Consider the following 15,816-nt stretch of genomic DNA (forward strand, 5'->3'; position numbering starts at 1 on the left):
AAACCAGGACATGCAGAATTAAGACAATGCCTCCCACAGCATTACTTCAATTCTGAATTTCCTGCTGTTCAGAGTTTTACAAGTAGCCAACCTCCACATTACAATTTAAGTTTAGCCACAATCCCACATTACAATTACAATGTAATTGTAAACAGGGTTCATCATTAGGTAGGTGTTTCTAGTGGGGTCCCACCGGAATTGTTTCGTGGCCCTACTCTATTTAACATATTTATTAAGGACCTGGAAGAATAAATAAAATCATCACTGAAAGTTTGTAGATCACTAAGACGGGGGCAATGATAAATAATGAAGAAGGCAAGTCACTGATACAGAGCAATCTAGATCACTTGGTAAAGTGGGCACAACAAAATGCATTTCAATACAGCAAAACGTAAAGTTATACCTCTAGGAACAAAGAATGCAGGCCATACTTACAGGATGCAGGATTCTATCTTGGGAAAAAGTGACTCTGAAAAAGACTTGGGGGCTGTGGTGGATAATCAGCTAAAAATGAGCTCTCAATGTCACAATGTGGCCAAAAGGTCTTGGATGTATCAAACAGCAGATAATTGAGGAGTAGGAAGATTATTTTACCTCTCTTTGGCAATGACGCAACTGCTGCTAGAATACTGTGTCCCCAATTCATAAAGGATATTGATAAATAGCAGAGGGTTCAGAGAAGAGCCACAAGAATGATTAAAGGATTGGAAAACATCCCTTATAGTGGGGCTCAATCTGTTTAGTTTAACAAAGAGAAGATCAAGGGGAGACGTGATTCCAGTTTATAAAGTACCTATGCAGAGAGGAACAGAAATTTGATAGTAGAGGGCTCTCCAATTAGCAGAAAAAAGCATAAGATCCAATTACTAGAAGTTGAAATGACAAATTCAGACTGGAAATAAGGTCAAATTTTTAACAGTCAGAGTATATTAGCCATGGAAACAGCTTACAAAAGGGCTGTGGATTCTTCAACACTGTCAATTTTTAACTTAAGATTGGATGTTTTTCTCAAAAAGATCTACTCTAATTCAACCAGGAATTAATTCAAGGAAATTCTATGGCCTATGTTATATGGGAGGTCAAACTAGATGATCACAGTGGTCACTTCTGGCTTTATTATCTATGAAAATGACGACTATTGTTTCAGGCAGACTAAGGTGGTCGTCATTTCATTGCTTACATTCTGATCAATTGTTCAATGTTATCTGCACAACCAATAGGCCTAGAAACGTAATTTTTTTAGAACAGTTGAGATTCTGGAGCACAACTCTGCAGCAAGGATAAAATCCACAGCAAATTCCATAGCTGCAGAATACACAAGGCTTTGATTATAAGGCAAATTTTACAGATGAGTGAGGTACAGATACTGAGGCCTAGTTTTCAAGTGCCCAATAATAAATGATCAGTCTTCACCATGACCTCAAGGTTCTGTACCAGGCCCAATGTTGTCAAATGTGTTAATTAAAGAATGGTGAGGTAGTGAAATTTGCTGACTCAAATTCAAGTTATTTAGGTTATTCAAGTCCTGAGAAGACAGAGGAATTCAGAGGGACTTAACTGAGCTAGGTGAATGGGCAACATGATGGAAAATGAAGTTCAGGGTCTATAAATGCAAAATAATGCACACTGGAAGGATAAAATGGAACTATTCATACACCTTACAAGTTCTGAATTAACTATAACAACTTATGCAGGCATCACTGTGGAGTTTCCACGAAGACATATGCTCGAAAAAAGCAAATATGATGCTAAGGATATGTCTACACTACAAAATTAGGCTGATTTTATTTAAGTCGACATTGAGCCTCCGATTTAAGCAAGTCAATTCTGCATGTCCCCAATATGCACATTGTGTCGGCAGAGCGCATCCTCACTAGCAGGGCCTGCATCGACTCATGGAGCGCTGCACTGTGGGTAGCTATCCCACAATGCATGGAGCCAAGTGGAATGTTGGGGTAGGCTTGCAATTCCTCATAGGACCAAAACATTTGCGCGGGTGGTTATGGGAACATGGCATTAGCCTCCCATGATGCATTTACTGTGACATTCTATACTTTGGGGGAGGGCCCTGTAACCCCCATATTCCTCATCTGTATATAATTGTGATATTGCATATAAAGAGGTCATGTGAAGTATCGGGGGAAAGGTTATGATCTGCTGAAAGTAATTTCTCTATCCATATATGTATATCATTAATGCATATGAAGTTATGAGAATTGTGTTGCATGGTTGTCACTAAAACATGCTGTAAATTGAGAGATCAACCAGATATTAGCTTCCCAGAGGCAACAGCAAGGAAAATAACCAACACCCGGGTAGGGTGTCAAACAACTCATCAACATCCATTGTCCAGCAAGGGAGCTACAATTCAATGACTCACCTGCATGAGGGCACACCAAGGGAATTTCTCAACCTTGCCTGCAGACTCAGCAATGCCCCCCAGACATGCCTGGACTTGTGTTCCCCAAGCACATGGGACTGAGGGTATAAAACAGAACATAGAGGCCCATGCTTCACCTTTTGCCTGCCCCCACCTATGCTGCAAGCAACAAAGACACTCACAGAAGACTCCAACAGAGGAGGCTGGCCCAGGTTTCAAGAGTGAAATCTGTATACTATGAAATGCAATATCCAGTGGGGTGAGAAAAACTGCTTCATCTAGATGTTGCTCAGTCTAATAGGGTTGAGAGTTTAGACTGCATGCTTATATTTAATTGAATTTTATTTTGGTAACCAACTAACTTTTTGCCCATCACTATAATCACTTAAAATCTATCTTTTGTAGTCAATAAATTTGACTGTTTATCTTTACCAGTGAGTTTGTATGACGTATGTGGCAAAACTGCTCAGGGTACAAAGGCTGATGTATATCCACTTTCCATTGATGAAATGGTGAACCAATTAATAAATTTGCACTGACTCCTGGAAAGAACACATCACACAACAATTCTTTTTTAAAATACAAAACATAAAACAACCAAACAAACACAAATGTATTTTCCCCCACTGTCATAGAACTGAAAATAGATTAAGGAATTTTTGGCGAAACCTTCCAAGAGCATCTACTTTGGGACAGAGTCCCTGCTTGAAAACTGCAGCCCAAAAGATGAAAGTTTTTGAGGCTATAACAGAACCTGATGTGCAAACTTAGAAATAGCATTGCCTACTGCTGCCACTACAACTATTTCCTAATTGATGCTCATCTTCCATGACACCCAGCCCCTTACCTTCCTTCAGTCTTCCACTCTGTCCACTGGCCAGTTGCAAACTTATACTCAAAGAGATCATTTTTATTCTTCAAATTGGAATTGGAATATATATCTCCAGTGTAGCCACCTGGATAACAACAATTTCATTAGTCAAAGTTTCACATTTGGCACAACGTATACTCAGTTATTATGAACATTAGCAAATAGCTGATTAAAAATGACATAACTCCACTCAACAGTTCATCATATAGAATAATAGAGCTGTAATAAGGTTATCTCCTGTATCTTTACATTACAAAAAAAAGTCTCAAGAATTTTTTTAAAAAGCTTTAGGGATGTTTGGATCTCAACTGCTGCATTTCCTAACAAGCCCTGTCTGGAAGTGTCAAAATCCCAGACTGTGATCTCCAAGCCCCCAGGCAGCCAAGTGCATGTCATACATTATAAGTCCAGAAGGGACTTAATTGTGATCATGTAGTCTGACCTCCTGTATACCACAGGCCACAGAACATTCTGTCTATCCTCTTCATCTTGGAGACTCTCTCCAGAAGAGTTAGCATTGTCAGCCACTATATCATGATGACTGGAAGGCCCTGGATGTGATGCTGCCCAATTCCTTCTAGAACAGTCTTTTGATAATTCAAGGAATTTTATTATGGTCCTTTATTTCTAGACACTGCCTCAGGTCTTTTGCCTTCTGCCAGCACAGGTACTTGTGTTTGATACCTAGTGTGGAGAGTTGCTCACACAGACACTAGTATACTATTTCTGGCTACTATTTCCTAGCTAGCTCTGCACATACTGCTCACCCCATAAAAATATGAAGGTACGGATGGTAGCACACTGTGATATCGCTTAACAAAAAGTTTGTCTCTGAAAATAGCTTACAAGTGAGCTCCACAGGGCTACATGAAGGGCTAGGAGGCTCCTGGACAACTTGACCCATGAACAGTGGAATGGAGAAAGGAGATCATACAGGCCACATCTGTAGTGACTGGTACTCTGCAAGACAGTGATGGGAGGACTATTTGCACCAACTGCATTACCATGGTGGTCAGACATGTCCACACTGGCAATCTACTAGCTGAACTAACACTGATTAGCACTTATCCCCCATGGGGAATCAGGATAACTTAAACCAATGGATAGCAAACAAATAGTTGCCTTTAGCAAGTTTGTATGTGGGCAAAAGAGCACTTTCCAATAATGGAAGGACACAGCCACAAGTTTCCCTACTGTAGAAAAGGCCTGTACCTCCAACACTACAGTCCCCTGGGCACAACACTAATGGCACAGGTTCAGTGGAGAAAACCTCACCTACTGAATCACCAGCAATACTACAAACCCTTTATCCCATGCAAATCAAAGTTTTTTGAGGTAAGCTCACAATACTTTGATCATTCGTCAAATCAAAAGAACTGGTGTTTCCTTTCATATTAGAAAAGTGAATTAGCATTGGAAGGAGCCCAAGCAGAGCCCTGCTAAGTGCAGCTAAAATCACACTGAAAATGGAGTTCGTGATGTTAGGTGGATAGTTAGGGCAACAGGATCTTCATAGTCAATTTTGAGAAGGGATCATTTTCACAGCTTTACCTGTACTAGAGGATAATTTTTAAGCCCTGGTTTAAAAACTATTTCTGCTAACACAAGTTAAACATTGTTTGCCTGGTCAGTGTGGATCAGGCCCAACTATTCTAAGGTACCATTAACAATTAGGCCTAATAGATTACTGATTAGGCACAACACATTTCATCGGAGTTAACCCAAACCATCTTTAAGAACAGGTTTAAAAAACTATTCCCTACCATGGGTTAAACCTTAAACTAGATAAAGCAGGGTGGAGAAAAGGGACAACCCGAAGTCTCCGACAAGTAGGTGATTTCATTATTTAGCTGTCCAGCCTTCTCTTTAATGCATTGGAAGGAAGTCACCTGACACCTGGGCTATGAATGAGAAGCTCCTATTTGTTTAAAGGATAACAATTTAAGTAGCGGGCTTGAGTAGTTGTTATTTTACACAAGTAATAGGCATCCTTCAGCCTCAAGAGACCATGGATATGTACCTGAGGTAAAAGAATTTACTCAATTGATTTTATGGCAGCTGTGACTGAAGAGACCCACTTGAGAGAGACAATCTCTGCTGCATCTGACACATTTAAAAGGTGGTGTTTTGACACTTTGGGCTCTGGCTTGTGCAAGCTCTTTTTTTCTCTTCTAAGCTGAACTGCTTCCTCTCATAACTCTGGAGACCTTTGTTAAGCTCTTGTTTCCAAAGGCTGCAGTCCAGAGTACGATCTTCCCAGTTATCCACATCCATTTTTTTTGCGGTCTCGCTTGCACACATCCTTGAAATGCAATATTGGGCGCCCATTGGTCTTTTTCCAGATGCCAGTTCACAATAGAGGATATCCTTTGGGATGTACCCATCATTCATTCGGCACACATGCCCAAGCCTCTGTTTGAGGAAGGTTTGGACCTGAGTATACTGGCTCTCTTGGGCACCTCAGCTCAGCAACAGCTACAGGAGATTCCAAAAATCCAACAAATCCACATAGGTAAGCTATTGAGCCTCTTTTCCTGATGACAGTATAAGGTCCATGTCTCGCTCCCATACAAAAGTATTCCGATAATACATGCACAATACACACAGATCTTTGTGTTTTCTGTCAGTTTGTTGTTTTGCCATACCCTCTGGCTCAGTCATAGACATTGTTGTGGCAGCTTTTCCAATGCGGATATTGAGTTCTGTTTCAAGTGAAAGATTGACTGCGACAGTAGACCCCAGGTATGTGAACTTGTTCACCACTTCAAGTTCATAGTTGTTGATCTTGATGGAGGGTGTTTCTTCAACTCCTTGGCACATTATGTTAGTCTTTTTTAGGCTTATGGTAAGCCCGAAGTCTTGGCAGGCACTGGAAAAACTGTCCATGAGGTTTTGGAGATGGGCTTCTGTGTGGGTTGTCACAGCTGCATCGTCAGCGAAAAGGAGTGTTAGATGAAGGCCTTCCGAGTCTTGGTTTTAGATCTGAGTCTTGCAAGATTGAACAAAAACAACAAGGAGTCCAGTGGCACCTTAAATACTAAGATTTATTTGGGCATAAGCTTTCATGGGTAAAAAACCCACTTCTTCAGATGCATGGAGGCATCTGAAAAAGTGGGTTTTTACCCATGAAAGCTTATGCCCAAATAAATCTGTTAATCTTTAAGGTGCCACCAGACTCCTCGTTGTTTTTATGGATACAGACTAACACAGCTACCCCTCTGAAGATTGAACAGCTTTCCATCAGATCTTGTGTGCAAGCAGATTCCCTCAGTTGAGGAACCAAAAGCTTGTTTCAGTTGTAAAAAGAAGATCCAAAACAGAGTTGAGGCAAGTACATAGCCTTGCTTGACCCTGCTACAAGTCTGGAAACCCTCTGAGACTGAGCAGTCATATTAGACTGTACCATACATGTTTTCATGGAAGGACCAAATCATGCTCAAGAGCTTGGGGGGACATCCAATCTTTTCTAGAAGCAAAAATAGTCCACTTCTAAAGGCTATGTAAAGGGGCTTTGTTTTCTGCATTTCTCTTGTAGTTGTCTCAGTGAGAGGATTATGTCAAAAGAAGACCTTTCGGCAGTGAAGCCGCACTGTGATTCAGGATAGATTCTGTCTGCAAGGGTCTGAAGTCTGTTCAGGACGACTCATGCAAAGGCTTTTCCCATGATGCTAAGTAAGGAAATGCCACGATAGTTGTTACAGTCACTCCTGTCACCCTTGTTTTTAAGAGAGTGATGATCATTTCTTGTGGTACTTCGTCTTCTTTCCAGCAGAGCAACTCTTGAAGGTGTTGCAATAAGATAGTTTTTTCTGCATTTTATCACCTCTGATGGTATTCCATTTTTTCTGGGACAAAAGAAAGGAAATTCAAACCTGAAGTCCTGGCTATAAATCAGCCACAGGGAGGGACTGAACTGGAGATCTTTGACTCATGCCTACACACCTCCTAAATTTAACACACCCTTTTAAAAAAATAGCCTGATAAATTCTCAAAACATTCATCATTCATAGTACACAAAGCCTGAGTTTGTCACTGGCTTACCAAACACAAACATGCTGCTCCCATAGACTACTGCTGAATGGTGATACCGGGGCGCTGGAGGGGTCCCTGTGGTAAAAGCCCTGGGGGAATAACACAAAGATAGGATTGACTGCTGCTTCCTTTGTATGTTTCAAGTACACAAAGAAATTATTTAAGTTGAATATGAAGATATTTGTTTTGGGAAGGCAATTAACTGAAGTAGTTATTTCAGTGTTAATAAAAGAGCATTTTCATTTATTCTATATTTCTAATCATGCTGACCATGATTTTATGGTAAATTAAGTGTTTTATTAAGTTTAATTATTTTCTAAAATATATCATGCAAAGATTAAATATGAATGTTGAAATAAATTCTGCAACACTATTATACAGCTACATGGTAAGATAACACACCGCTCACAGCCCAGGCCGGAGTGGGGCAAAATTGGCTTTAACCCTTCTCAATCCTGGGCTGCTCTGGGAGCTGGATGAGTTCTCTCTGTAATGAAGACAGCCTTCAGAGGGTGTCTAAACTACAGCAGCCTCCCTGGGCTGCTCTATGGGCAGGAGTGCTGTCCCAAATCTCAGCAGCACCACTGGCACAGCCCCTGGCATGCCCCCTACATCAGAAATTGTGAGGGGATTCCAAGAAGTCAGCTTTACAACCATCTTCCACAGTGCTTGCTGTAACTGGAGCTCTTAAAGACTCTTTACACAACTCCCAACTGTTTAACTGGTGTAAAGGGGCTGAAACAGGGGTGAGGATCTCACCCACCGTCAACAAATACATGAATGAGGTGGAAATTAAAATAACCTTGACTCCACGCAAAAAAAAGTCAAAAAAAATCTCATGCTCTCAGAGAAGATTTTACTTAAGTTAACTCATTTTGGACAGCTGTCAAGACCAGTAGACTTCTATGGCAGGAATTAAATCAGTAATAAACATGAGAAATAGTCTCATACCTGCACCAAGAGCAATCCTTTACGTCAAATCTCAATAGGTCATTCAGCATTGTTTTTCTGCAATGGAAAGGGATGGAAAAAATGTAATGAATGTTTAGCTACATATCTAGAACAAAGACAAACTACAACAGCACTAAAACTTTGTAGGAATAGGAATTGCCAGAGCAGAGCACAACAAGAATCCAGCTAGTTCAATATGCTGTCTCTCACTTAGCCAGTACCAGATGCTCCAGAGGAAGGTGCAAGGAACCCCATTGTTGGCATTTACAGAACACCCTGCCCATAAGGAAGTTCTCTTATCCCTGTCAGCTAACTTGTGGTATCATGCAGGAGAGTTTATAGCCCTTGGAAAAAAACATTTTTTCTGTCCAATATATCTGTGAATGTTCTTAATATCCATATAAATAGATAATTCTAACATCCTACTAAGTATTTGGCATCTGGGATGCATTGTGGCAGGAATTTCCACAGCAAGTTATGTGCCAAAAGAAAAAGGTTTTATCAATTTTAGTGTCAACATAAATTCTCAAGACTTTCATCATCTGGCCTTGGGAAGCTCTCACTCCTGCAGCGAAGACATGCAGCAGAGGGTAAGGAAGCGGCCCGTCTAAGGCCAACAGGTTGAACTCTTCTGCTATGGGGCAGCAGCCTCATCATGTTGCCACAGAGAACAATGAATGCCCAAAGCTGCACTGAACTGCCAACGAAACACCCATAAAAGATAGAAAAACTAAGGACCCTGCTCATCATTCTTACACAGAAAGGAATGAATCATGTATATGTGACAGTCTGTATCCTCATGTTCACCCTTTTTACAAAACTATAATGGATTTTGTACAAAGCTATCATTTGAAAATGTACTGATCATTGTTGTCCTGGTAAAATATGCATGGCAATATTGTATGTAAAGTTATAAGATTCTACTGTATAACATTGCTGTAACATGCTCCAAATTCAGAAAATCAGGCACAAACCAGATCCTCAGAGACAAAAGGCAAACTGATGCCTCAGCCAGGTGTCTACAAAATCCGATGGACTATCACCCGGTTAAGCAGCCATTCTTTGGCAAGAAAAAGGGTGTGAGCGAGAAATTTATATGATGGCAAAGAAACAGCTGGAAGTTCCCATCCCACAGACCGTCACCTGAACCCCAGCTGGAGAGGATTCTCAAAGACGAGAATTGCTATAAGAGAGAGGTGCAAACTCCCCAGATTCTCTCTCCCTTCATCTCTACTCACAGCATCAAAACCACATGAAGGAAAAAGGAGGCATCATTGGACTGGGGAGGGATCCTAGCTGAAAGATTCAGCCATTAAGACTACTAGAACATATGGTGAGAGTTTTTTGCTTTAAGTTCACTTGACCCTTTCTACACTACGGGGTTAGGTCAAATTTAGTCGCGTTAGTTCGATTTTATAAGCAATGCGTCTACACACCCAACCCCGTTCCGTCAACCTAAAGGGCTCTTAAAATCAACTGCTGTACTCCTCCCCGGCAAGGGGAGTAGAGCAAAAATCGACCTAGCTGGGTCGAATTTGGGGTAGTGCAGACGCAATTCAACGGTATTGGCCTCTGGGAGCTATCCCAGAGTGCTCGAATGTGACCGCTTTAGACAGCACTTTCAACTCCGATGCACTAGCCAGGTAAACAAGAAAAGCCCCGGGGAAATTTTGAATTTCATTTCCTGTTTGGTCAGCGTGGTGAGCTCAGCAGCACAGGTGACCATGCAGTCCCAGAATTGCAAACGAGCTCCAGCATGGACCGAACAGGAGACACTGGATCTGATTGCTGTATGGGGAGAAGAATCTGTGCAGGCCAAACTCTGATCAAAAAGAAGAAATGCTAATATATATGCCACAATCGCACAGGGCATAGTGGAGAGAGGTTAAAACAGGGACACACAGCAGTGTGGCGTGAATGTTAAGGAGCTCAGGCAAGCCTACCAAAAGACAGAGGGGGCAAACAGTCATTCCAGGTCAGAGCCCCATACATGCCACTTCTATGATCAGTTGCATGGCATTCTAGGGGGGGGGGGGGACACGACCCTACCACTACCCCATCACTGTACATGGACACCTGCAAGGGGGGAGTCTCACGCAACAGGGAGGAGGATTTTGTGGAGGAGGAGGAGAATGCGCAGCAGGCAAGCGAAGAATCCATTCTCCCCGGCAGCGAGGAGCTTTTCATCACCCTGGAGCCAATACCCACCCAAGGCAGGTTCCCAGACCCTGAAGGCACCTCTGGTGAGTGCCATTTGTAACTACACTGCAGGGGTTAAAAGCAATTATGTTTAATGTTTGATTTGCCCTGAAGAACTGGAATGCATTCGCAGCCAGTACAACTACTGGAAAAGTCTGTTAATGTGTCTGGGGATAGAGCGGGAATCCTCCAGGGACATCTCCATGAAGCTCTCCTGGAGGTACTCTGAAAGCCTTTGCAGAAGGTTTCTGGGGAGGGCTGCCTTATTTCATCCTCCACAGTAGGACACTTTACTCCGCCAAGCCAGTAGCAAGTAGTCTGGAATCATTGCAGCACAAAGCATGGCAGCGAATGGTCCTGGGTTTTGGTTGCATTCAAGCAACATTCAGTCTATATCTTTCTGGGTTAACCTCAGGAGAGTAATATCATTCATGGTTACCTGGTTGAAATAGGAGAATTTTTGTAAGAGAACAGTAAAAGGACCCCGTTCATGCTGGGATATTTGAGCTTGGCTAAAAGGAATGATCCCTGAGAATAGCCACGCGGTGGGGGGAGGGGTGAAGGGATCATCCCAGAGACAAGCCACACGGCGGGGTGGGGGGAGTGGGGTTCTGCACATCCACCCGAAAACCGCAGCCCCTCCTTTTAAATGGCAAACCCATTAAATGGCTTTGCTTGCTATGGGAAAGGAGGGCGCTGCACTTTGAAACCATTCCCATGTTATGAAGGCAGGAGAAGCCAACCCTTCAGCTTACCATGGCTGCCTGGAAACCAATTTCTGTTGCCCAGCAGTGTGTGATGTGTTACCATACAGGCAGGCCCTCAATATAAAAGGCAAAATGCGACCTTGTACCTAAAGCACATGTGCTATCTGCTGTGAATTGCTTCATTCACTGTGAATCTCAGAAATGTATCTTCTTAAATTCTACTCTCCCTTTTTATCCTCCCCCTTCCCTGCAGGTGCAAATGTTTCTATGCTCCTCCTAACATCTCCGTCCCAGAGGTTATCGCAGATTAGAAGGAGAAAAAAAACGCACTCGCAATGACATGTTTTCCAAGCTCATGCAGTCCTCCCACACTGATAGGGCACAGCTGAATGCATGGAGGCATTCAGGGACAAAGGCCAGGAAAGCATTAAGTGAGCACAATGAGAAGAGGCAGGAGGCGATGCGGAGCCTAATGGGGGAGCAAACGGACATGTTCAGGCGTCTGGTGGAGCTGCAGGAAAGGCAACAAGAACACAGACCGCTGCTGCATGCACTGTATAACTGCCTGGTCTCCTCCCCAAGTTCCATATCCTTCTCACCCAGATGCCCAAGAACGCGGGGGGGAGAGAAGACTCCGGGTACCCAGCCACTCCACTCCAGAGGATGGCCCAAGCACCAGAACGCTGTCATTCAAACAGTTTTGATTTGTAGTGTGGCTACAATAAGCAATGTGGCTTTGTCCTTTCCTCCTCCCCGACTCCACCTGGGCTACCTTGTCAGTTATCTCACTTTTTTTTTAAATTAACAAAGAAAGAATGCATGGTTTTAAAACAATAGTGACAGGGGGGAGGGATAGCTCAGTGGTTTGAGCATTGGCCTGCTAAACCCAGGGTTGTGAGTTCAATCCTTGAGGGGGCCACTTAGGGATCTGGGGCAAAATCAGTACTTGGTCCTGCTAGTGAAGGCAGGGGGCTGGACTTGATGACCTTTCAAGGTCCCTTCCAGTTCTAGGAGATGGGATATCTCCATTAATTTATTTATTTATTTGACAGCTGTGATCGAAAGGGGGAGGGTGACTGGCTTACAGGGAATTAAAATCAACAAAGGGGGCGGGTTTGCATCAAGGAGAAACACACACAACTGTCACACCATAGCCTGGCCAGTCATGAAACTGGTTTTCAAAGCCTCTCTGATGTGCAGTGCACCTAGCTGTGCACTTCGAATCGCCCTAGTGTCTGCTGCTCAAAATCAGCCGCCAGGCGACTTGCCTCAACCTCCCACCCCACCATAAACATCTCCCCCTTACTCTCACAGATATTATGGAGCAAACAGCAAGCAGCAATAACAATGGGAATACTGGTTGCGCTGAGGTCAGCAAACCTAGTCAGCAAACAGCACCAGCAAGCTTTTACACGTCCCAAGGCACATTCTACCACCATTCTGCACTTGCTCAGCCTATAGTTGAACTGCTCCTTATTACTGTCCAGGCTGCCTGTGTACGCCTTCATGAGCCATGGGAACAAGGAATAGGCTGGGTCCCCAAGGATAACTATTGGCATTTCAACATCCCCAATGGTAATTTTCTGGTCTGGGAAGTAAGTCCCTTCTTGCAGCTGCTCGAACAGCCCGGAATTCCTAAAGATGCAAGTGTCATGCACCTTTCCCGGCCATCCCACACTGATGTCGGTGAAACGTCCCTTGTGATCCACCAGTGCTTGCAGCACCATTGAGAAGCACCTTGTGGTCTGCGTACTGGTTGGCAAGGTGGTCCGGTGCCAAAATAGGGATATGCATTCTGTCTATCGCCCCACCACAGTTAGAGAACCCCACTGCATCAAAGCCATCCACTATGACCTGCACATTTCCCAGAGTCACTACCCTTGTTAGCAGAAGGTCAGTGATTGCATTGGCTACTTGGATCACAGCAGCCCCCACCTGCAACAGTGTTTTTGCCCCATCAGGCATTGGGAACTTAACCCAGAATTCCAAAGGGCAGCAGAGACTGCGGAGACTGTGGGATAGCTACCCACAGTGCACTGCTCCGTAAGTCAATACTGTGAGGATGCACTCCGCCGAATTAATGTGCTTAGTGGGGACATACACAATCAACTGTATAAAATCGCTTCCTAAAGATCGACTTCTATAAAATCGACCTAATTTCATAGTGTAGACATATCCTTAGCTTGTTAAGTTAGGTATTAGTTGCATTTTACCTTTTATTTCTTTGTAAACAATTCTGACTTATGTCTCATTACTTGCAATCACTTAAAAATCTATCTGGAAGGAGGTCCAGTCTGTGTACCGAGGAACTGTAAGCTGTCTGTACTGTCTGTTTAAGTTAGAAATAAATTCGCAGTCTAAACTCTTAAGTTGATCAGCTTTGATCTCTGTCTGTTACTTATAATCACTTAAAATCTATTTTTCTGTATTAAATAAATCTGTTTTATATTTTACTTAAAACGATGTATTTTTGGTTGAAATTCTTGGAGAGCTCAGATTACAAAGGCTGGTGCATTTCCACTTTCCTATGAAGAAGTAACAGATTTTCCAGGTGTTGAGATGGGGGAAGAGAGGCCAAGTGATGATGTCACTGCCACACTTTTATACTTTCTTCCAGCTGCTAGAAAGCTCCTTGCTGAGATATGGGTTAGACCGCCCCACTGTATAGGTGCCTTCTTTGAGAAGCCTCCTGGATAGTGGATTCCTCTTGATGACCCATTGACACCTATCTGGCCATTGATGGCTGCTCCTTTGTCCCTACTGAAAGGCTAGCTGTGGGCATTTCCAACCTCACAACATATTTCAGGAACGTAAGAATGGCCCTACTGGGTCAGGCCAAAGGTCCATCTAGCCCAATATCCTGTCTTCCGACAGTGGCCCGTGCCAGGTGCCCTAGGGGGAATGAGCAGAACAGGGAATCATCAAATGATCCACCCTGTTGCTCATTCCCAGCTTCTGTCAAACAGAGACTAGGGACAACATTCCTGCCCATCCTGGCTAATAGCCATTGATGGACCTATCCTCCATGAATTTATCTAGTTCTTTTTTTGAACCCTGTTATGGTCTTGGCCTTCACAACATCCTCTGGCAAGGAGTTCCAAAGGTTGACTGTGCATTGTGTGAAGAAATACTTCCTTTCATTTGTTTTAAACCTGCTGCCTATTAATTTCATTTAGTGACCCCTAGTTCTTGTGTTAAGGAAGTGTTGTTTACTACTTCTCATATCTACTTTCTCTACACCAGTCATGATTTTATAGACATCAATCATATCTCCCCTTAGCCGTCTTTTTTCCAAGATGAAAAGTCCCAGTCTTATTAATCTCTCCTCATACAGAAGCCATTCCATACCCCTAATCATTTTTGTTGCCCTTTTCTGAACCCTTTCCAATTCCAATATATCTTTTTTGAGATGGGGCAACCACATCTGCATACAGTATTCAAGATGTGGGCGTATCATGGATTTATATAGAGGCAACATGATATTTTCTGCCCTATTATCTATCCCTTTCTTAATTATTCCGAGAATTCTGTTAGCTTTTTTGACTGGGTCTGCACATAGAGTGGAGGTTTTCAGAGAACTATCCAAGATGACTCCAAGATCTCTTTCTTGAGTGTTAACAGCTAATTTAGACCCCATCATTTTATATGTATAGTTTGAATTATACTTTCCAATGTGCATTACTTTGCATTTATCAACATTAAGTTTCATCTGCTATTTTGTTGCCTGGTCACACAGTTTTAGGAGATCCCTTTGTAGCTCTTTGCACTCTGCTTTAGACTTAACTGTCTTGAGTAGTTTTGTATCATCTGCAAATTTTGCCACCTCATTGTTTACCCTTTTTTCCAGATCATTTATGAATATGTTGAATAAGACTGGTCCCAGAACAGACCCTTGGGGGACACCACTATTTACCTCTCTCCATTCTGAAAACTGACCATTTATACCTACCCTTTGTTTCCTATCTTTTAACCAGTTACCAATCCATGAGAGCACCTTCCCTCTTATCCCATGGCAGCTTACTTTGCTTAAGAGCCTTTGGTGAGGGACCTTGACAAAGGCTTTCTGAAAATCTAAGTACACTATATCCATGGTTCACATGCTTGTTGACCCCCTCAAAGAATTCGAATAGATTGGTGAGGCATGATTTCCCTTTACTAAAACCATGTTGACTCTTCCTCAACAAATTATGTTCATCTATATGTCTGACAATATTGTTCTTTATTATAATTTCAGCCAGTTTGCCTGGTACTGAAGTCAGGCTTACAGGCCTGTAATTGCCGGGATCACCTCCGGAGCCCTTTTTAAAAATTGGCATCACATTAGCTACCCTCCAGTCATTTGGTAAAGAAGCTGATATTTAAATGATAGGTTACAGACTACAATTAGTAGTTCTGCAATTTTACATTTGAGTTCCTTCAGAACTCTAGAGTGAATACCATCTGGTCCTGGTGACTTATTGCTGTTTAATCAATCAATTTGTTCCAAAACCTCCTCTAATGATACCTCAATCTGAGACAGTTCCTCAGATTTGTCACCTAAAAAGAATGGCTCAGGTTTGGGAATCCCCCTCACGTCCTCAACCGTGAAGACCAATGCAAAGAATTCATTTAGTTTCTCCACAATGGCCTTATCATACTTGAGTGCTCCTTTAGCACCTCGATCGTCCAGTAGCCCC

The 15,816-nt window shown here is 42.7% G+C and overlaps 1 protein-coding gene across 7 annotated transcripts in view; it reads right to left on the reverse strand.

The window, feature by feature from the left end:
- LZTR1 (leucine zipper like transcription regulator 1) overlaps positions 1 to 15,816 on the reverse strand; it is a 263,713-nt gene that overhangs the window by 226,774 nt on the left and 21,123 nt on the right. For all 7 annotated transcript variants that reach the window (XR_004645414.1, XM_034767752.1, XM_034767754.1 and 4 more), the window contains exons 3-5: positions 8,235 to 8,291; positions 7,293 to 7,372; positions 3,228 to 3,336 (exon numbers count right to left, since the gene is read on the reverse strand). Coding sequence is in view for 6 of the 7 variants with exons in the window: in XM_034767752.1 (XP_034623643.1) it covers positions 3,228 to 3,336; positions 7,293 to 7,372; positions 8,235 to 8,291 (246 nt within the window). In the remaining variant the exon portion in view is untranslated. The remainder of the gene's footprint in view (positions 1 to 3,227; positions 3,337 to 7,292; positions 7,373 to 8,234; positions 8,292 to 15,816) is intronic.

Source organism: Trachemys scripta, chromosome 4 (genome assembly GCF_013100865.1).
Source record: "Trachemys scripta elegans isolate TJP31775 chromosome 4, CAS_Tse_1.0, whole genome shotgun sequence".
Taxonomy (NCBI): Eukaryota; Metazoa; Chordata; order Testudines; family Emydidae; genus Trachemys; species Trachemys scripta.